Source organism: Myodes glareolus, chromosome 1 (genome assembly GCF_982192425.1).
Source record: "Myodes glareolus chromosome 1, mMyoGla1.1, whole genome shotgun sequence".
NCBI classification, from domain to species: Eukaryota; Metazoa; Chordata; class Mammalia; order Rodentia; family Cricetidae; genus Myodes; species Myodes glareolus.
Window position 1 is genome coordinate 38,913,338 of NC_142026.1, and position 23,438 is coordinate 38,936,775.

Genomic DNA, 23,438 nt, shown 5'->3' on the forward strand with positions numbered 1-23,438 from the left:
TTTCAAGGTAGACTACAGAATCATAATAATAAAGAAACATGGTACTGGCACAAAAATAGACTACTTAATAAATAGATTAGAATATCCAGACATAACTCCATGCAACTACAGCCATCTGAGTTTTGATAAAGAAGCCTCTTCCATAAACAATGCTGCAAAACTAGATTCAGACTTAATCCTTGTCTCTCACCCTGCACAGAAAATAAGTTCCAAATGGATAAGAGAACCCAATATTAGAATTTAAACTCTGAAACAACTAGAGGATAAATCTGGGAATGCAGTTAAAGATAGGTAAAGGAATTTCTAAATATGATCCCAGTGACTGGAGAAATAATGTAAACAATGGACATGCAGGATTCATGAGGTCAAAACAGTCCTTTTCTGCAAAGGAGACCTTTAGGAGAAACAGTAGGTAGCCTGCTAAATGGAAAAAAAAAGCCTTTTCCTGATCTTTGTGGTATAGACAACTAGAATAAACAAAGAAAAAACTAAATCTAATAAAAGCAAACAATACAAATAACAAATGCCTAGGGAGCTGGACTGAGCGTCCTTAGAAAAGGAAGCACAAACAGCTAACAAATACTTTCAAGGGAATTGGGGTCTCTTCCCTAGTGAAAGCTATTTCTCTTGCTCTTAATGTTTCTTAACTGCTTGTAGTTATAGTTCTTTCTTTATAGTTAAGAGAGAGCAGGGGCAGGGGAGTACATGAGAAGGGAAGAAGGGAGGAAGGAGAAAGAGGAAGTCTTATTATATTTTAATTTCAAAATAGAAATATTTCAAAAAGGAATAGGTTGTTTTGAGTTGGTCAGTGAGTAATGAAACATCTCCACCAAAGAAAAAAATAACTGAAAATTGGGAAGATAGTGATACAACTGTAAAGTAAGATAGGAAAAATCAGGTGATGGTATTTTGAAGACTTTTGCAGTTATATCCAGAGTGAAAACTTCACTAAAAATGAATAAGAACTATATGTGACAATTACCGTGCAATTTATATGCCAGAAAGTAAGTTTTAAGTAGAAGAAAAAACATTCAAAGTAGGAGTAGATTATAGGAACTGGCTTTCTCTTCACCCTGGTATCTGCTACTATGGTAGGCATGTTTCTTATGTACAAAAGAAAGGATTTTGTACTCAATATTGTGATTTTGGGGAAGGAATATGTATAGACACAACTTCTTCAAATTTATGTTATCTTGTTAAATATCATATCTACCTCTCCAGAGAATATAGACAAAAAAATTTGAAAAATAATGAAAAGTAAATCAAAATCATAGTTGTGCGCCAGCTGTCTCTGGCAATAGGCAGGTTTCTAGTAGTGCTAAATAATAAAGGGTTCTTTCTTTCCATCACAGGGGAAATGAGCAATTTAATTAGGAGACTCCAAAACCTTCACACAATTTATTAAACACTTTGCCATTTTCTTAACTCTATATGAAAATTAAACAGGCCAACTCAACTGGCTTATTAACAGAAGTATTTTACTCTACCTGAAGAGCATGAAGCAAATCCTTCAAATGAGGTCCAAATTTCTTATATTTAAGGTTCTTGTCAAAGGTGGGAGATTCTTTCTCTTTTCGACGTCTTATCTTATTTGCACCTGTAGGTCACAAGTGAAAATATTGTATGTTGAAGCAAGTAGGAAGACATATAATAACCCCAGTTTGTCATGGAAAGGCAAGTGAGTTCTTTTTAAACAGATTAAAACCATTGTATAATTTATAATGCAAATTAATATACAGTAGTACTTTGCAAAGACAATTATTTGATAATGAAAATTTCTCACATCTGCACTGCCCAACTCTGCAGTTGATCACTATGTATTTCTCTCTGCTGCGGAAAGGGTGCTTCCTATAGATGAATTAACTGGTTCTTAATTTAATGTAGAATTTGATAGTCACATTCAATAAATTATTAAGATTTGATGACCCATCCCTAAAACACCCCTTCAAAATAAAACACCTTTGTCTATCACAGCATATTTTGTGGTAATAAAGAGCACTAACAAATAAGAACTTTTGTAATAATACATAGTAATAATAGTGAAAAGAGTAGTACTAAATATAACATTTTCATTCCCATGCACATATCATTACACTTTTCCTGTCTTGACTTGCTCTTCCTCACTATCCTCTCCCAGCTCCTTCATGTTTTCTTCTTATACAGCCCCTTTTCTCCCTTCATGTCTTACATACAAATGCCATCTCAGCCTTTTTCCTGCAAGTGTTATGACTTTCCTTTCTATGTGATTGTAGTCGTCTGTTGGTGGATGTCAAGGCTAGTTTTATTTATCATGGATGTTGCTAAGAGTGCAGTACCAGTCAGGATGACTTCAATTTCTGGTGAAAGATGTCTAGTCTCCCGGGGTGAGAGACTGAATCACAAAAGAGTTTCAGTTATCATTTATTTGATTACTAAACTTGTGAGACACTTATTTTTAAACATTGTAGACTAGAATATAAAGAATATAAAATAGTAGTTTTCATAACTATTTTCATGCATATATGTAATCATACTATGTTCTTACTGTTCCCTTTCTCTATTGCTCTCCCCCCATGTCATCTTCCTTCTTCAGTTGACTCCTGTCTCCTGTTAACTATCAACTTTTGTTTATATAAGTGTTTTATTACTGTGTATCCAACTTTCTTTAAGCTCTCTTCAGACCCTCATACTATCATCTTTCTAGTTCAGTCACCCCCCCACCAATAAACACACATATGCATACACATTTACACAAGGATGCATACACATCCACACATATACATACATACATATTTTTCAATTAATGTCTCCTGGACAGTAGAAAGAAACATTCGGTATTTCACTTTCTGAGTCTTATTGGTTCATCTTAAGATAATTTTCTAACTATCTCAGTTTTCTTAAAATTTTCGTGGTTTTGTCTTTTTTATTTTTTACAGCTAAGGAAAATTCCACTATGCAAAGGTCAGGTGTCACTGTGGGTGCCAGGCAGTGAAATGAACCAAGAAGAAGCCAGAATAGAAACTTGGTCAGATTCACTCCATAGACCTGGATCAAACCTTGGATAGCCTGATTCCAAGTGGTCTATTATCAGTGTATTTAAACATGATATAATTGGGGAAAAACTTTCCTGGCATAACACAATTCCTGATGCAAAAGGGGCAATAATTACATTCAAACTCATATCAGGATACATGTCATTTCTTCCAAAAAGATGGATTCTGTACTAGCTTAAGGTCTTAAGGAAGAATTGGCCTTAGTCTTTGTCATACAGACAGCATTGAGTTTATTTGGGCTGTTAACCACTTCTGGTCCATATTGTGAGAGCCTGGGGGAGCCCTTGGTTATATGGATAGTATAAAAGTCGTTTAGACTATGTTAGGTATCTCAAGCCCTGGTTGTAAGAGTTTGAGCGATTGTAAGGGTCATTTAGATTACTAGCCATCCGTGTGGAGTGGCCTGACCAAACAGTTAACACAGATCACTAGGATGTTAATAACCTCCAATCCCCAGCTTTCTGCATGCAAGAGCAGATTATGCGTCCTTTCCTTTGATACAGCAATCCTGTGTGCTTAACATTCCTAGTTTCTCTGAAGATCTGTGGATGTAAGGACGTTCATGCTCCCAACATATAGGTACTACATTTTTTCGCTTATTATACTGTTTATGAACACCTAGATTGGTTTGATTTTCTAGCTATTTCTGCGACAGAGTCCTTCACGTAAACATATCAAAGAGTCATAGGTCATAGGTCATATGGTGGATTTACTTAAATTTTTAAAAAAGATTTTTAGTTATGTGCAGATGGAGGGGCAATGTGTCTGTGTGTACATGTGTGCATGCGCAAAAGCAATTGCTTTTAAATTTTAAATTGTACTGGCAGTTGTGTCCAAATTCAGGTCCTCTACAAGAGTAGTATGCATTCCTAACTTCTAAGCCATCTCACCAGTTCCTTATTTCAGGTCATTTATTTTTCTTTTGAGGAACCTTCAGAGTACCTGTACAACTTCATGTTCCCGCCGGTGGGGAGTAATAGTTTTTCTTATCCCCCAATCCTCACTAGCCTTTTTTCTCCTGGTGACAGCTATTCTAACCGAGTCAAGGTGGAATTTCAATGCAGGCTTAACTTGCATTTCCCCAGTGGAAAAAGATGTTGAACGTTTTTCAAATGTCTATTGTCATTTGCATCTTTTAAAGAAGTGACTGTGAGTTTTGGGCAGGTGTTCTGAGAGTGATGAGCTTTCCTTTCCAGAGTTGCTCCAGATGCATCCCAAATGTCTAGGAATATTGTAATTTCCATTCCTAATTGTTTGTAATAACTAAAAGCTCAGACTTCCCTTCAGTCACTTTGGCTCTTTGCTTGCATGTTCTTACCGTCACTAAGAAGTCCATTCCTTCCCTGCATTTGAACCTTTGTCTTCAGGATTTCAATGTATTGTGAAGACCCACTAAGACATACCATCCTTATGGGTGGAAAAACTAAAGGATTCTTGGACCTTCTGCTTACAGACAGTCCTTGTTGGATTAAATGGCCCACAGACTGTAAGTAATTCTAATAAACCCCCTTTCTGTATGTAGAGAGAGATTCATTCTATAAACTCAGTTACTTGAGAGAATCCTGACTAAAACAGTAGGTAAAAAGAGTTGATGTAGTTCATTTTTAAAAGACAATTATGCACTTTAAACAAAAAGACTATTATTAAAAGGAAATAATGACTGACACAAATATGCACCAGTGGATTTGTAGTGTATTAATATAATATTTGGATGCTATATTGCTTGATTTGTTAAAAAAAACAAGAACTACAACACTGTGATACTATTTATCAGCGAGTAATATCAGCAGGAGAGTCATATTTATAAAGAAATGTGATTTTTCTGTACTTTGAGAATGGGACCTGAGGGCATGAATTACTCTAAGTAATTATGTTTTTATACTCACCAGGTAAATTTGATGGAAAACATAGTAATGGGAAAAAGGCGACCCATGCAAGCACAGTGGCACTAAGGAAACCAGCCCACCAATTGATCTGCTGCAATAGAGACGCGAGAGCGATCCTGGAATGAAGAAAAATTGGAAAGTTTAAATTAGGGACATTTAAAATTCAAATCATAATTAGTGGTAAGAGAGAGAATTTTCTGCTAATTTGCATTCATTTCTAATTTCCCACTATTAATTTTTGGTGTTTGTTTGCAAGTGTCAGTGGCTAATATTCAGTTGTGTGGTTTGCTTTTCGATCTTCTCAGTGCCTAACTTTCCCACTTCATTTTCAGTGACACTCCTCGGGTGGCAGAAGTTCCTCTTTGTACCGATTCAAAATTATCTCCATTAACAGCTGTGCTCCTGGAAAACCAAGTCTTCCCTCTTTATCCTGCTCCTTTAAACATTACGCCTGGACCTGTGGGGCAGCTTCTCTTGTACATGGCACCTGACCCTTAGAGTCACATATCATCTGACATCCCTTCCTTCAGGTCCATTGTGTTAAGTGTATTTCATACTTCTGTGATCTTATGTTGATCTCAGAGTTTAGCATCTGGCCCGGCAGAGACAGAATATGAAAGATCCTGTGCTGGGATTTGCTAAATTTCTCTTTCACAGAGTAAGCACAAGGTATCAACATCCCTAGTCTTTAATCAATGCTGAGACCACCTAGAATAATTTTCAAAGTTATTCAAGGTTTTTGTTTGTCTATTTTTTTCAAACATTTAGGGATAAGATCTACAGAAATCAGTGAATACACTGTTACTAATCTTTTCAGCTTCATACCCATGGAAAATCTTAGCTAGGAACTACAAAGATGACATAGACAGAAATTGGAAGCACTGAATATCATTGCAAGGAGCATGGCTAGGCTTCAAGTACCCACACGATGGCTAACAATCATCCATAAGTTAATTTTCAAACTATTCACACCTTCCTCTCTACTTTTCTAGAACCAAAAAGAAACATACAGAGAGAAATCAGAAAAAAACCATATTTATAGTTGCACCAAAACATAAAGTACCTAGTGAAAAGTTAATGAAGGTAAAAGAAACTACGGTGAAGTACACAAAACACTAGAAGGTAGAAAACCATCAAGAACTGAAGAAAACAATAAAAGAAACTAGTAATAGTTGGATTGACATTCATGTAATGATTTAGAAGGATTAATAGTGTGAAAATGGACTGCCTCAGTTGGGACTTCTATTGCTGGGAAGAGACACCATGACCACAACAAGTCTTAGCTAATTGAGATAGGAGCTTACACTTTCAGAGGCTTAGTTCATTATCATTATTATAAAAGCAGGAAGCATTGCAGGCTGCAGACAGACATCGTGCTGGAGAAGGAACTGCTACATGTTGCTGTGCAGGCAACAGTAAGTAGACTGATTGCCACAATGAGTGAAACTTGAGCAAAAGAGACATGAAAACCCACCCCCACAGTGATACCCTTCCCCAGGCCACACGTACTTCAACAAGCTCACACCTCTTAATGTACCACCCTTTTCAGGAGGTCGTTTTCTTTCAAAACACCACAATTATACTTCCTGATCCCCACAAGCTTGTAATAATATAATAATGCAAAAATGCATTCAGTCTAACTTCAAAAGTCCCCATAATCTATAACAGTATCAAACTAATTTAAAACTCTAAAGTTCAAAGTCTCTTCTGAGATTCATATGATCTCTTAATTGTAGTCTTCTATAAATCAAAATAAAAAAAAATCAGATCACATGCTTCAAAGACATAATGGCACAGATTATACATTATCACTCCAAAATGTAGGAAAGGGAGCATAGTGAGGAAATACTGGACCAAAGAAAGACTGAAAACGATCTGGGCAAACTCCAGACTCTTCATCTCCTTGTCTGATGCCAAAACACTCTTCAGATCTCCAACTCCTTCCAGCTCTGTTAACTACAATATACTAAATCTTCTAAAGACCACTCCCTGTTGGCAGCTTTTTTCAGTAGATATCCAAGTACTCCGGTCTCTCTAGCATCTTGAGGTCTCCAAGGCAACCTAGGCATTACCTTCACAGCTTCACACAGCAGGGAGCATTACCACAGTGTGCTCGCAGATATAGTGCTGTCTGTATCTTCATGGGCAGGCAATAGAGATGAAAGGAGTAGTCTTCTGAAAAGCATTTTTGTTATGTATGTTGAGTGTTTTGATTATTGTATGATGGGACACTTTCTTTTCTGGTCCAATCTAATTATTGTTATATATGTTTCTTGTACCTTAATAGGTGCCTTATCTCTTTTTTAGGTTAGAAAATTTTCTTCTATGATTTTATTTGAAAATATTTTCTGGGCCTTTGAGCTAATATTCTTCTATTATTTTATTCTTGTTTGATCTCTTCAAAGTGTGCCAGACTTCCTGAATGATTTGTGTCAGAAGGTTTTTTTGACTTACCATTTTCTTTGACTAATGTGTCCATTTCTTCTAACATACCTTCAATTCTTGAGATTCCCATTTCCATGTCTTGTATTCTTTTGGTGATGTTTACCTCTTGTAGTTCCCATTTTAATCCCTAAAATATTAATTTCCAGAACCATGACAGTTTGGGTTTTCTTTATTGGCTCTTTTTTTAGTTTCAGAACTTGAATAGTTTTATTCATTTCTTTACACTGCTTTCTTGGATTTCTTTTAGGTGCTCATTCATTTCCTCTTAAAGGACCTCAATCATATTCAAATAGTTGATCTTAAGATGTCTTCCTCCATTAGATCAATATAGAGTTCACCAAGTCCAGCTGGACTGGGACTGAACGAGCATGTGATCAAACTGGATTCTCTGAATGAGGCTGACATGGGGGCTGACTGAGAAGCCATTGACAATGGCACTGGGTCTTTTTTCGTCTGCATGTACTGGCTTTTTGGGATCCTAGTCTGTTTGGATGCTCACCTTCCCAGACCTGGAGGGAGGGGGGAGGAACTTGAACTTCCTACAGGGCAGGAAACCCTGACTGCTCTTAGGACTGGAGAGGGAGGAGGAGAGGGAGTGGGTGGAATGGGAGGGTATTGGAAGGAGGGGAGAAAGTGGAAATTTTTATAAATAAATAAATAAATAAAGTAATTTAAAAAAATAAAAAAAAGATGTCTTCCTCCAATTTCATTTCCTCCAATGTATGTGTGTGTTCCTGGATTTCTTTAAAAGGTTTATTCATTTCCTCTTTAAGACTCTTGTGGTCATACAGCTGCTTTTAAGATCTTCTCCCTGTGCTTCAGCATGGTGGAGTATTCAGAGACTAGCTGAACTCCAGTGGAGACATAGTGCCCTGAGTTTTATTCTGTTTTGATGCTGGCATCTTAGTGTCTGAGTTTGGCAGGATTATCATTCTAGGTGCCAGTTTCTGGATTTCTCTTTGTTGAGTTGATATTTGTTTCTTAGTTTCTGTTTCCTTTCTGCATTTCTGAAGAGTGTGATGGTTGTGTATTGACTGATTTCCTGGCTTGGTCAGCTAGTGTGTTCCTAAGGAATGCACATTCATGTTGGATTCTGAGATGCTGAGATGAGTTGGGAGAAGGAAGCTTGGTCATTGTGATCCACTGGAGACGGGGTCAGAGAGGAGGCTTCAGAAGTTTTCCAGGTACAGAGCTGGGGAAAAAAACTGTGGTGAGAGCACCTCAGGATCAGGAAGAGATAGTGGGACCACCTTCAGCCTACTTGTTTTAATGAGAGGAGTGGGCTTTGGGTTGGCAGGGAGTAGAGGTTGGGACAAAACAAAGAGTGGGTCCTGGGAGGTTAGAAGACACAGATCAGTGGCATGCATAGGAGATGGGAGCAAGGGGGACGGGAAGACTGCTATAGGTGTTCTGCTGCAGTAATATTTCTACCTTTTTTGTTAGCTGTTCAGAAATTCTGACCAAGATGCTTGTTTTCTATGTGTTTGTAGTCACTTTTACAATTTTACAAAAGCTGGACAGCACTTAGATTCATGGTTCCCAAGATTCTACTGTTAATGGAATGCAGATTTTCAACACTACAAGGGTTACATAAATGTAAAATTTCTTAATACAATACTTGTAAACCACATACAAGGGCACAGTGAGAAGATTATTCACCATGATCAAGTAGGCTTCATCCTAGAGATGCAGGTATGGTTCAATGTAAATAAACCAATAAACATGGACTACTACATAAACAGAATAAAAGATGAGAAGCCGCCTTTGACAAAATGTAACATTACTTTATGATAAATTCCTAGAGAGTTTAGGAATATGAGGAATACACCTCAACATAACAAAAGTAATTTACTTCAAGCTTACAGCCAACATCAACCTAAATGAAGAAAAACTCAAGGCATTTCCACTAAAATTAGGTATGTGAACAAAGAACTCTTCATTCCTATTCATTATAGTACAGTAAGTCTTAGCTAAAGTATTAAGACTACAAAAGGCATTCAAGGTAACACAAACAGGAAAGGAAGAAGTCAAATTATCCGTATTAGTAGATTAAATGTTTTTATGGATAACATACCATAAAGACTCTGACAGGAAACTTCTACTGATAACAAGCACTTTTAGCACAGTAGCAAGATAAAAATATTTGACAAACAAGAATCAGTATTCTTCTTATATGCAAATAGAAGACTGAGAAGAATTATGGAAACACCACCTTTTACAATAGTCGCAAAAAATATCTTGAGATCATTCTAACCAAGTGAGTAAACAACTTGTGTAATAAAAATTTCAAGACGTTGAAAAAGATCATGGGGTGTGATCTCCCATGCTCACAGATCATAAGGGTTAATACAGGGGAAATGGCCATCCTACCAGGAACAAACTGCAGATTCAACAATAGCTGCATCAAATTTCCAACACAATTTGTGACAATAATTGAGTAAAACCTTCAACTTATGAAAACACACACACACACACACACACACACACACACACACACACACACCTGTTTTAGTGCACGTGCGCTAAAACAATCCTAGGTAATGAAAGTATTGCTGAAGGTACCATGATCTCTAATTGTGACTTGTAATACAGAGCTATCGTACTAAGACACTATGGTATTAGCATTTAAAAGAGCACATTGATCCATGGAATCAAACTGAAGAACTATACACATAAAGACATAGAACTTTTTATTTCAAAACCAAAAAATACAAACTGCAGAAAGAATATTATCTCCAAAAATTGCAGTGCAAACTTCATAGTTTCATGTAGAAGAATGGAAATAGATCCCTGTCACACTACATAAAACTCAACTTCAAGTCAATCAAGAGCCTCAAAATAAGACCAAATAAACTGAATCTGGCAGAAGAGAGAGAGGACGGAGAATAAGCTTGACCTCATTTACACGAGAAAGGACTTTCTGAACAGGACTCTAATAGCCACCCAAAACAACAATTAATAAATGAGACTTCATGAAGCTAAAAAGTTTCTAAAAGGCAAATGACATACAATCATTCAAGCCAGACAACAGCCAAAAGAATGTGGAAAAATTATTTTTTGCCAGCTACATGTTTGATAGAATATTAATATCTCAAAATATAAAGAACTAGAACACTAAACATAACCCAATTTAAAAATGAAGTATAAAACTATTGGTGTCTCAATAGGCAAAACACAAATGGTTGAGAAATACTTAAAGAAATGCTCAACAACTTTATCTATCAGGAAAATGCCAATTAGAACTCCTTTGAGATTTTTGTCTCACACCTGTCAGGCTGTCAAGATCAACAAAATAAATGACAGTGGATGCTGATTACACTGCACACTGGGGCAGCCATTATGGAAATCAATGTCAAGTTTTCCTCAGAAAGCTGGGAGTCAGTCTACCTCAGAATTAAATTACACCACTCTTGGGTATATACCCCCAAGATTCTGCGTTGACACTTGCTCATCCATGTTCATTGCTGCTGTATTCACAGAAGACAGAAACTAGAAATAGCCAAGATGTCCATCGACTAAATAACAAACAATAAAAATGTGGTATATTAAAAAAATAGAATATTATTCATTTGTTAAAAATGAAATTGTCAACGTTGCAGGTAGATGGGTGGAACCAGAAAAAAGTCATTCTTAGTCAGGTAACCGAGCCACAAAAAGACAAGTACTACATATTTTCTCTTATATGTGAATGTTAGCTTTCAGACCTTTAATATATTTGGTATGATATAAATAACACCAGAAGTACCTATTAAGGGACCAAGAGGAAGAAAAAGATATCCAACGGAAGGGGAAATACAACTTAATTTTATGGAAATATAAGAAAGAAATTCATAGGTTAAGGAATAGGGTTAATGAAGATTAATTAATTAAGGAAGAGGATGAGGGAGAAAGATAAAAGAGGGACTTTAGGGAGGAATGACTAACGCAAAAGGCTATTTGAACTCCCATATGGAAACCTGCTACAGTAAAAGCTTCCTAAAATATCTACATATATGAAGGGTATCCAACTGGTATCACAAAGTGGGGGAGACAATGCCCCAACTAGCTATTTTATGCTGTGAAGTCCCAGGGATAAGGCAAGCTATGAAACCCCTACCACTAGCTGTTCCCAAGGCTATCAGTTGCTCTCTACAGCTAGGTGAGCCAAGCTCAATTGTTTAATACAATACTTACATTATCAAACAAAGAGAAGTTGAACTAGTGCCTAACTAGAGACTTTATCCCTACTGACTAGTGATAAAGGCACTCTGCAAGTTACCAAAGGAAAAATGTAATCATCAATACCACCAATGTATAAAGCTTGTGACCTGCAACAGGGCCCTTCCTTTGAGTGGTATCTGTGCAATAGTGTCACAAAGCTTCTGGGAGTAAGCAAGAACTTTTTGATTGGAGTTAAGGTCTACTTCCCAAGATGGAAGCCATATCTGATACTGCTAAAGTGGTCAAGAAGTTGAGACAAGATAAGTCATGGCCCTAGGGGAAAACCTAATACTATTATTTTGCTAAAGGACTACAGCAATCAAATAACTACTATTAGTATTCTCGTATACCCGTATAACAGTGCCTTGTTCAAGTCACATCAGAGAAGCTTTTTCTTGCAGGAGAAGTTAATTAACACAAAGATACAACTGGATAATGTGGAAAGAGTGAGGCACATTGGAACACTCAATTCTAAGTGGGATGTCTTCATTAAACCCCTCCCCTCAAGTCTCGGGGCTATGGATGGAAGAGGAGGTGAAAAGATTGTAAGATCCAGAAGTAACGACTCCAGGGTAGCATCTTCCAGACATGATAGGACTGATCCACATATGAACTCAGAGACTTTAGTAACACAAAGAAGATCTGCACTAGTCCAAGATGGGGTCCCAATCAATGAGACGGGGGAAAAGACATGGATCCCAGTCCTAACCATGAAACTAATTTTAATAGATGCCCATTTGTGAAGGGACAATAAGTTTTCTACAGTAGAGTGTCATTGTGTATAACAGCAATATTTCAGAGCTGGTCTCAATGAACTCAATGTGTCTTTTGCAAACTATTTTTTCATCTTGTTTTGTTTTATCATTTTTTGTCGTACTGGTCTTTCGCTTGTTTTCTTTCTGGATTTTCATTTTTGCGGGTGTTGTTTCTTTTTTATATTTTATTTTTGTTTTGTTAAATGCACGAGAGAGAGAGAGAGAGAGAGAGGTCACAATATTGGGTGTTAGGGAGGTAGAGAAGATCTGAGAGAAGTATGACATGGAGGAAGAATATCATCATAATATTATGTTAAAAACCCTAAGCAAGGTGGAAACTTCTATATATGATGCAATAAATTATAACTACGGTACTGTATTGAATGAATATTGTATGCTTTTATCGACAAAATAAAAAGCTATTGATCTTTTAAGTAATGGTTTTAGTTATATTTCAAAAAATAAAAATATGAATGCACAATATAAATGTATTTATGTTTACATATGTGTACACACCACACTCAACTTATGCATTTTCATAACAATATTACTAATTAAATACATATTATTTATGAGCCATGGTATCTATTCAAGTATTATATTGGATATACACAAAATAGAAAAGTAAATAGTGTGACTTACAATCTGTTCAAAGCTTGATTCTTTGGAGGTTTAATATTTGGTGATCCCACTATGAAACCCAGACCGTATCCCAGTATTTGTATGGCTTCTGCAATACCTTGAAAATGAACACAACACCAAACAGCTTCACATCTTAACTTGGTGATAATAATAAAAAAAAACTGAACTATGTGTGGTATCTGAAAGTTTTTCATTCTATTCTCTACTACTTAAGAGAGGGAAGACAGGTAGGAAAAGACGGGAAGAAAGAGATGGAGGAGATGAAAGAGGGAGAGAGAAAATTGTAAATAATTTCTGGAATTGATTCTAACAAATCCCACATTAGTAGGGTAGACAGCGGGTTGGAAATTTATGTAAGAGTTGATATTAGTCTTAAAGAAGATGCTTGTCCTGTGCCACAATCGCTGCTTATTTGGGAACAGACACTTTGTACTCTTGGAACTTTTTTTTGCTTGCATGAGACCTATTCTTATCAAAACTGTCATCTGCTTTACTCGGTGGCTGATTGTGAATGTTTATCATTCCTAGTGCAATGTCAGAGAGTCACATAGAGTTCAGTCTGAAAGTACAACTGGATGGCACATCTTCTTATCTAATCAAGTATTAGATACTCAATAATTTAATTATGAACTTAGTTGAATCTTATTTATATGAATATTTATATTCTATATGAATGTAAATAAAGTATATTTTCTTTAATATGTCACTAAAGTAAGATAATGCATTTTCCTAATTACCTAATTAGGCATTATTCACGTAAGATTCCAGAGTAGGAGGAGGTGGCAATATAGTAAGCCTCTCTGTATATTATACTGATATGTGTCTTAATTTTTGCTTATCAGAACTAAAACGGGTATTTTCAGTCTTGACCAATGCTAATAAGGTATAAGAATTTCTCACAAAGGTATATATAAATAAGTATAGTCTTTATTATAGTCTACTGGAGAGATTTTCTTAGTCTTTGTGTAAATTATATATTTTTCAGTGCAAGTTATTGCTTGTTTCTTGTTGCTACTGTTGTTTTGAGACATAATCTTTTTATACAAATGTGACTGGCCTGGTACTTGTTATGCAGTATAGATGGGCTTTGAACTCATAATTCTCAAGCCTCAGTCCCCCTGTGGCTGGAGGTGACAGGCATACTCCATACTATTTACTTTTCAGATGTCTTCAAAGTAAGTGCAAAAATAATTTTAGATTTTTGAAAATGATTTTTAGATATCTCTGTAAAAGTACATCTTCATTGTGTCTACCAGGACCAGACTTTATTACAGAAAAAGAGAATAGATTATTTTGGGATATCCAATGTTTGCTTAATGTAGGACTTAGTTTAACATAAGACAATATATGTGAAAGAGATGAGACTGCATTCAGCCAACACTTTCCCTTTCTCACTCTCTCTTACAGGGAAAGAGATTCATTCACATCTATTTTCTATTCCTCTAAATATATTCAGTGACATTCAATTATTTGTTCAAGGTTTCAAATTTCAGAATTAGGTAGATCAATGTGATTATGAAGTTAAGCCAACAAGTCTTCAGTAGTTATTACAACGTCCTCACAGGGCCAATAGTACTTTGGTGTCAGTTAAAACATACAGAAACCAAATGAATATTCAAAATTGTTCACACATATTAGAAAAATCCAAACTTGCCTAAATAGATGCCAGCTGAGTATGTGGCAGAGTGGTCATAAAGGAAGGTCAAACCAAGGATGTAAAGAGGCATCCCTGCGAGTCCCTGGAGACACTGCCCGAGGATGAAGAAATACAAGGTTTCTGATCTGTGTGTTACCAAGTTCTCCACACAATTTGGAACTGTCCTGTGTTCTTCATCTATGCACAACTCTTTTGAAAGATAAGAATTATATTTTACTGAGCTGAAGTCAAAATTAAATGTACAATTAATTTGAAATTGTTAACATCACCGTGCTTTTTTCATTCCGTTCAATATCCGTACATTGAGTGTAATCATGCACTCATTTAATAAGCGTATTTTAAATAGAAATAGCACAATAAAACAGATTGTGTAGAAAACTGAAAAAGACACATATTATGAAGGAAAGTGTGATTACTTAAACGCGCAGGATTCTAAGTACACAGATATGCTTATATACATATACATTTACACATACAGATGTATGCACTGGAGTGCATGTACACGGATAAGTTTATAAACATACACATTTACATGGACAGAGGCCCTTGTACTTGGCCACCAATAAGCTCCCAGATAAAAACACAGAGACTATCAGTTATGAATGCCCAGCCTTAGCTTAGGTTAGCTTAGCTTAATCCACTAGCTCCCTTAACTTAGTTTAACCTGTTTCTAGTCATCTACGTTTTGCCCCAGGACAAAACCTTTCTTTCATTTTGTATGTCCTACTTTCCCACTGCCTCCTCATCTGGCTGACCCCTCGTGTTTCCCTGTCTTTTTTTTTTTTCTTTCCCTGAGCCAAAACTCCTTCTCTCTCACTATTGGCCATTCAACTTTTTGTTAGACCTATCAGGGGCCGTAGAGAGTCAGGGTAAAAATAGCAATATAGCAATATATCTCTATGTAACTAAACAAATGCAGCACATCTTTCCATAGTTAAGCAAATGTAATGCATCTTTGCAAAGTTAAACATTCCTCAACATGCACTCAATTTTCTGTACTTTGCATACTGTTCTTCTGACTTTTGGCTCCAGAATAAAAGTACTTGCAATGTTCTAGTTGATGTGAATTGTCAAAGTCCACCATCTGATTTTAGTTCTCTAGTCCTCTCCTTAGCAACTTTAAAATTAAAATATGAGCATGACTTTTATTAAATAATTTCCTACTTTAGACCCACGAGCTTCTAAAATACATACTCTTATGGTTTGTATATGCTTTACCTCCTTAAAGTCTCATGTGCCACATTCTTAATTACCTGTGGATATTATTTGGAGAAGTTTCTAGAACTGTAAGAGGAAGATGCCACCTAGTTTCCGAGAGGAATGTCTTGTCCTACCTCATTCTTCTTGTCTCCTACCATGTAGTAAATTGATTTTCTTTGCAGAAAAAACTGACAAGTTTTCTTCCTGGCCATGGCCTCAGAATCAAAGGAGCTTAGCAACAATGGAGAGAAAACTCTGAAACCATCAACTAAAAACCCACTTCTCCTACTTTTTTGCCATTTATAGCAGCGTTTATTCACAGAAACAAGACAACTAAATATACGCAGAATCATAAAAACAAGGTATTATGCTTTAAAGATAGAGAGCCAGGTTTGGGGTATACGCCTTTCTCTAATCCAAGCATACAGGAGGCAGAGGCAGAAGGACCTCTAAATTTAAGGCCAACCTTGTCCACAGAGTGAGTTCCAGAACAGCCAGGGATACACAGAGATTTCTTGTCTCAAAGAACAAAAACAAACAAAAACAAACAAACAAAAACTTAAGATATTTTGTCATTTACTATGTGGCCATCCATCCATTTTATTTAGAAAACTCTGAGCATTTTGTCTTGCTTTTCATATTCACATACTTATAGGGTTTGTGTATTTATTCTTGTAGTAGATTGGTGAAGCTGAGAAGGTGATACTAAACTATATCTATTATGAACATCTAGGGTGAAATTTAAAACATGCATTTGAATTATCATAGAAAATCTAGTAAAGAATGCAACATATCACACTATTGAAAAACTAATTGTGTTAGTTTAGGAAGATATCTCTTAAATTGTGATTTAACTCAGCATGTTCATCCTGTCTTGTCTTTTCTAATATAATAACATATAATGTATGCAGTGGGATTATTTATGACTTTTAAATATATGTATGTGATCTATTCTGATCAATTTCATCTCTTTTCTCGTTTTGTTTGTCTCTCATTCCCACTAGTTGGTTTCTTCTTCCCCATTAGACCTCCATCTTCATTTTTTTCTTTCTTCCTTCGCTTGCTTTCTTTTTTTCTTTCTTTCTTTCTTTCTTTCTTTCTTTCTTTCTTTCTTTCTTTCTTTCTTTCTCCTTCCTTCCTTCCTTCCTTCCTTCCTTCCTTCCTTCCTTCCTTCCTTCCTTCCTTCCTCCCTTCCTTCCTTTCTTCCTTCCTTTCTCTCCTCCTCTTTCTGTTTCTCTTTTTCTTAATGCTCCAATGAGTTGCATTAGAATTGCTTACTTTATAGTTGACACAGAGTTGTTTGTGGAAGCATGGGCACCTTCACAGAAACTCTGCTGCTGGACTGACTTACCCTCTCTCAACAGCATTTAACTACATATAAGTATCCAGGATGCATAGGGACTTGTACTTTCCTTTCCCTTCCATGATAGGATATTTGCAGACACTATCTTGGATAATTTGTGTGCATAAAGCCTTCAGAGCCCATTTTCCTTTGCCTTATTCTAGAAAGCTGAACTTACTAGTCGACATACCCTGAAGAGACACGAGACACTTCGGAGCTTACTATTGAATAGTATCTGAATAAAGGACTGACCACAAGCATATCTGCTATTGTTATTCTTAAAGAGTGAGAAACAACATGGAGCTAGGGAGGTGGCTCAGTGATTCAGGGCTTTGGGGGTTCTTCCAGAGAATCTGGATTCTGTTTCCAGGACCTAAATGGCAGCTTACAACCATCAGTTTCAGGTTCTGAAAGCCTCTCTCGCCTCAGTAGGCGCCAGGCACACACATGTGTGCATCCATACACAATACATGCAAAACAATGAAAAAAAACCCCACAAAGTTAATATATAAAAAATTTTAAGTACATTTAAATAAAAGAATGCCCTTCTCCTTCTCAAATTACGGTGTGACAATAATAAAGAAAAAGAAGCCCTGCATTTGAGAGTGACTAAGCATAGAAATGTCAGGGATTGGAGACAAACAACATGGGAGGGTTTCGGAGGAAAAGATGTATGAAGAGTAAGAAGAGAGAAAAAGTAAAGGAGGAAATAATATAATTTTATTTTAATTTTAAAACTAAAAAAACCAGAAAAGCATTCAAAGTTTGAAGTGGACTGAAAGAATTTGCTCGTATTCAGGCGTTAGTAAGAAGGGACAGAGAAGGGTGGCTTGCAGAGGGCAGGAGGAGGGGATCAGGAATGGAGCAAAGGGTGAGACAGGAGCACAAGAATCATCACTAGAGGACACCACCTGCATCTCAACTGGGGGAAGAAGGGAAGAATACTAACATGTAACTGTGGGCTCAACGAACATTTCAATGTACAGAAATTCAGGCAATTTTCCTCCATGATATCATTTCCTACCCAACACAGGGCATCTTAGGCCTGTAGGAAAATCTAAAGTCTTTTCAAACTTGACTCAAGACTACTTGGGGAATAAATTCATTTGTGAAGAAACTAGTACTTCTGTTTGGCAACAGCAGGTTCATCACAGGACTCAGCAGCAGCCGGGCATCGGGAAAGGGCAGGTGCATGACTCACTCCCAAGGTTTACAAGCAGGAGATAAAGGAAGATGAGAGAAAACTGAGGGCACTCACTGGAGGAGGTCTGAATGATTTTCCTATGCTCTGTTGACAGACAGAAAACAAGCTACAAAGAAGGGAAATAGCAACTATGAGAATTAGAGAAAGCAGGTGTTACTATCCTCTAGTCTCCTTGAAAGAAGTTCGCCTTCATTCTGAGTAAGCTGAAAACCCCCCTGGCTGTCACTGTAAAGCCCAGCTCAGCACGTCTGCTAATAAAGATGTGTGGATGGTCACTTCATCGAAAATTTTACAACATAAAGCTGACTGTGTGGTATGAATATTTTCATGAATTTGTGGAGAATTTTTTATTTGTTGACTATTTCAAGATGTGGTAAAGTATGATGTCTACCTGTGTTTTGAGGCACGTGATTGAAAATGAACACTGCAGACATTTTTGTAGATACAGATGGTACCATGGACCAGATAACAGAATAGAAATGGAAAGTTATGGACAATACCAAAGATGTTCAGGAGGCATAGCAATAAGGAAAGAGGAGTAAATAAAATAAATAAATGTCGACTTTGTCTCCCTCTCTTCTCCCTCCCTCCCTCCCTCCCTCCTTCCTTCCCTCCCTCCCTCTCTCTCTCTTTCCCTCTCTCTCCTCTCTCTTTATCTCTCTGTGTGTGTGTGTGTGAAATATCAGAGTAACTCAAATATCCACACAAAATAAATCACTGAGCACTCCTGCAAGAGTGGATTATGTCTACTTCTCTGCTATCAACCATCCAGTAAATATTCTGAATTAATGTTGGCAGATGAATAGTGTGCACGTAATCCCAAGTAAAACAAAATGTGTGAAATGGAGATGGCATGAATAACATTTACTAGCAAGAAAAAGAATTTTGCTGATATAGCTTCTTCTTATCACTGATAACAAATTTTAACCTTTAAGGACTTATTTTTATTTTTTTAAGATTGTGTGTGTGTGTGTGTGTGTGTGTGTAAGCCAATGAGAGTAGAGGCCAGAAAAGGGTATCAGATGCCCCAGAGCTATAGTTATGGATGGTCCTTAGATATGTGACAGGGTAATATTTGAAAATTCAAGCTGGATTCCAACTGTCTTTGCAGTTTCAATTTTAAAAAATAGATAAACATTCATTGTATCATTTATTAGTTCTTTATAATTGGTACAAAGTATGTTTTTCAAGTGACATGAGGTTCTCATAACTGGCCTTTAAGAAACTACTAATAGAGGTATTTACAGATAGCTTTTAAAATTCAATTGTAAATATTCATGAAAATTTTGTTTTTAAATATTTTACTCATTCATAGTATTATAAAATAAACTTCAACCATCAAAAATAATAAGTTTTATCATAAAATACTTCAAACATAAAAATCATAAATATTCCATGCATTAGAAACTTGAAAAACATTTATATACACATACACAAGGATGTATCTCTCTTATTAATCATGCCTTCTTAAAACCCAGATTATCATGTACTTAAAAAGCCTGTACCTGTTGAGAAAGAATCTGGGACAATAATGTTAGAAATATATTATATTCCAAAGGCATTTCAAGTAGGTCTTACTAGAATAGCAAAGTGATTGTTGTATGAGCAATATTAAACAACATGACAAAGCCACAATCATTACAGATTTAAATAGTAGTCAAAGAATAGCATCTAACTTTTGCAATGGAAAGAATAGCTAGAAAAGTTGCCACTTCTGTATATGTAAGTTTATTCCTATACTTGAATTTATGTGGGTCTGGGCTACAAAGAAGATAAAATGAACCACTAGACTTCTCAAGAGACTTTTAACACACATAAAATTGTAAGAAATAAATAATTTTACAAATTATCCCACAATATTCTTTTCTAGGGTCATCTCTTCTGTGAGATAAATCTGAAAGCTAATTAATAAGACTGGTGTAATTAGTAAGAATGGTTACATAAACAAGGAAGGATACACAGACATATGTCATGACCTATGCTAAATCCCTTGAAGCAATGATTTAAATAAACATTGATTAGGAATATGAAGAGCATATTTGAAAAATCTTACCTTCACCTTCTTCTATTTGTGTTATAATTTCATATTTCATGAATGGAACAGCACATAAAGCAGATCCAAGTCCTACTAAAAAGGCAGCAGCTGCCACCCATTTTGACCTGTTATATCTACTTCCGTAGTGTGCTACAAATATTGCTGTCAATAAAGATGTAAGATCATAAGTGAAGGCCAATGCAGCTTTCTCTGGATTTGACATATAAAATTCCTTCTCAAAATACCCAGTACTCAGATCAACAAGACCAAATACAAAACCTAAAATCAAAAGAAAGACAAAAGGCAATATAACACATTTCAATAGACAACACAGATTACAATTATAATCATTCAAAAAGAACTTTAATTTACAAAAATAAAAGTTTAACTTTTCAGGAATCCTTTTAAAAAAACAATGTATACATTCAATGTATGTTACTATTTTATGTTCTTGACCATTAAATAAATGAGAGCATGTGTATACAAACATTCAAAGAATATTTGATTCAAAGAATCATTCAATAGTTTGGATTTTGTGCTTGAAGTTTAAAATTTTTGAGCTTTTTCAAGCTATTCGAAAAATACATATATATTCATGTAAATTGTTTCATATTCCTGAACATTAAATAAATGAGAGCACAATGTGGATTCAACCATCATCCAGCATGTGAAGAAGAAAAAAAAAACTGTGCAGTGGTGGCACACCTTTAATCCCAACAGTTGGGAGACAGAGGCAGGCAGATCTCTGCGAGTTCAAGGCCAGCCTGGTCTACAGAAGGAGTTCCAGGAAAGGTTCAAGAGGTATTGATAAACCCTGTTTTGTAACACACACACACATGCATACTAAATGAAACAAAAATAACTTGATACAAGGAATAGCTAGGAAAAGTATTATATTTCTTGGAGTTAAACAGAAATAGTTATAAATTAGAACTCATGACTACATCTGCCCAAAGTTGGATCATAGTTCATTGCTGCAGTATCTATAACTGCTGCTGTCCAACTATCTCAAACACTCCTTGGTTTTCAGGGATCCAGGAGTCCAGACTCTTCCTAAAACTTCTAAAACTCTGAGAAGCCACTCACCTCCTGCTGGTCTGCTGCCCCAGCAGTAGTCAAGGCGAGACCCAAGGAACACAGGGCTGCCGAAACAGTCATGCTGCTGATGGAATGTCTATTCCCTACTTTTATCTCCAAAAACTTCAATCACCCTGTAAATTGATCCTGCTGACAAAATCACTAGCAAACCAGAAAACTATAGAAGATTCTGGCTACCCTTTTGATATCTACCATCCCAACACCTCAGGGGCATCAGATAATGATGAGAGTTACGTCAAAGGCCGTGGGCAAGTGTAGTTTCTGTGTTAACCAGACCCCTTGCAAAGAAAAGTAAGTTCCAAAGTGGACTGTCAGAGCTTAGTGAGATATTTTTTATTAACAAAATTTATTAGCGATAACACATAACTAAAATAATAGAAGAAGGATGAAGAGGTAAGAGGAAGAAGACAAAATGTGGGTAAAAACACCTTTATGTTTCTTCCTGGGATGTGGACCCAGTAAAATCTCACCATCCCTCAATTTACAGATGAGGAAACAAAATTCAGAAAGAAATCTGCTTTGACAGAGTATTTCAAAATTGTGACCTGAAGCCACCTCATGATAGCAATGCTGTTTTCAACTATTTTAACCCCCCCAAAATTCAACCCAGAACTTAAACTGAGCATCAAAGAACATGAACGAACTCAGTACCCACCATCTTCTCATAAGCTCTGCATCTGAACGCCAAAATGATATTGACAGCATGCAGTACACCCTGCCCGGCAAGCAACCAAAGACCTGAAGCAACAACACAGCATCAGCTTAGCTGATACCGACTCCATTCGTGTATGATCACGGACTGTCTCCTTCCTGCCGTTTATCAGCCTTGTCTACCTCCCGACTTTACTCACCAGAGCAACCCTGATCCTCTAACTTACCTTGAGCTAGGACCACCACACAGTAAAAAGTGAGGAAGACGTCAATGTTGTTGAAGCGCTGTAAAGCAGGGAAAACTAGAGTGCCCAAGCCAAACGACCCTTCCAAGAGAACCTCTTTTTTTTCATCTAATAACTCCTTGTTGTGTGAAGGGAGGGGCGTGTTAGTTTTTCTGAAATTTCCAAACTTCGTCACGGCAGTTGGAACTGTTGTCAGATACGGGGATATTTTCTTGGGACGCTCAGATTCCTCCTGGTTGTCCTCCTCTCGTTTCTTTTGCACCGGAGCCTCCTCTGTGGTGCCTTGTTCTTGTTCTTGCTTTTGTTCTTGTTCTTGTTTTTCTTGTTCTTGTTCCGGTTCCTGGTCCATGGTTTATCCGATACAGTTATTTGGATACAGCAGGTTTGTTTTGAGGCACCTGTGCGTTTGGTGGGCTCAGGTAACAAAAGCTGTCGCTAAAATAGCTGCCACTCTAACCTCTGCCCGGAACGTTACTTCCCACGTACGAAGTCAACGTCTGTACAGAGGGGTTGGCGGATGCGTCAGAAGTTCCAAGGCTGTATTCCATCTTCTCTTTGTCACAGAGTTGTAAAAAGGAGGGAGAAGAGGAAGGAGAGGAGGTGAACATAATCAAAGCATACTGAACAAAATGTTCAAATAACTAATAAAAATATTTTTTAAATTAAATACAAGGAAAAAGAAACGTTTAAGCATAGGACACGAGAACCAACCTCCAGTATCTTCAGGCTTGCTTCGGTGTGCTGTCTCTACAAATGGATGATCTCACTTGATACAGATTTGTTGAACTGCTGAAATAATAAACAAGTAAAATCAGGAAACATGGGAAGACATATCCACTTTAACAGAAGAATCTTCATGATTTATGTCCTCAGCTGGGCATGGTGGTGCATGCCTTTAGTCCCAGTAGTCGGGAGGCAGAGGCAGATGTATCTCGGGGCCAGCCTGGTCTACACTAACAAGTTCCAGGACAGCCAGAGCTGTTACACAGAGAAACCCTGTCTCGAAAAACAAAATCCAAACCAAACCAACCAACCAACCAACCAAC

The 23,438-nt window shown here is 36.7% G+C and overlaps 1 protein-coding gene across 2 annotated transcripts in view; it reads right to left on the reverse strand.

The window, feature by feature from the left end:
* Positions 1–22,881, reverse strand: part of LOC125405424 (solute carrier organic anion transporter family member 6A1) — a 70,066-nt gene extending 47,185 nt beyond the window's left edge. For both annotated transcript variants that reach the window (XM_085696159.2, XM_048441989.3), the window contains exons 1-6: positions 22,375–22,881; positions 20,417–20,677; positions 14,615–14,806; positions 12,961–13,057; positions 4,919–5,034; positions 1,488–1,597 (exon numbers count right to left, since the gene is read on the reverse strand). In XM_085696159.2, the coding sequence (XP_085552285.2) occupies positions 1,488–1,597; positions 4,919–5,034; positions 12,961–13,057; positions 14,615–14,806; positions 20,417–20,677; positions 22,375–22,741 (1,143 nt within the window). In that variant the 5' untranslated portion in view covers positions 22,742–22,881. The remainder of the gene's footprint in view (positions 1–1,487; positions 1,598–4,918; positions 5,035–12,960; positions 13,058–14,614; positions 14,807–20,416; positions 20,678–22,374) is intronic.
* Between the last annotated feature and the right edge of the window lie 557 nt (positions 22,882–23,438).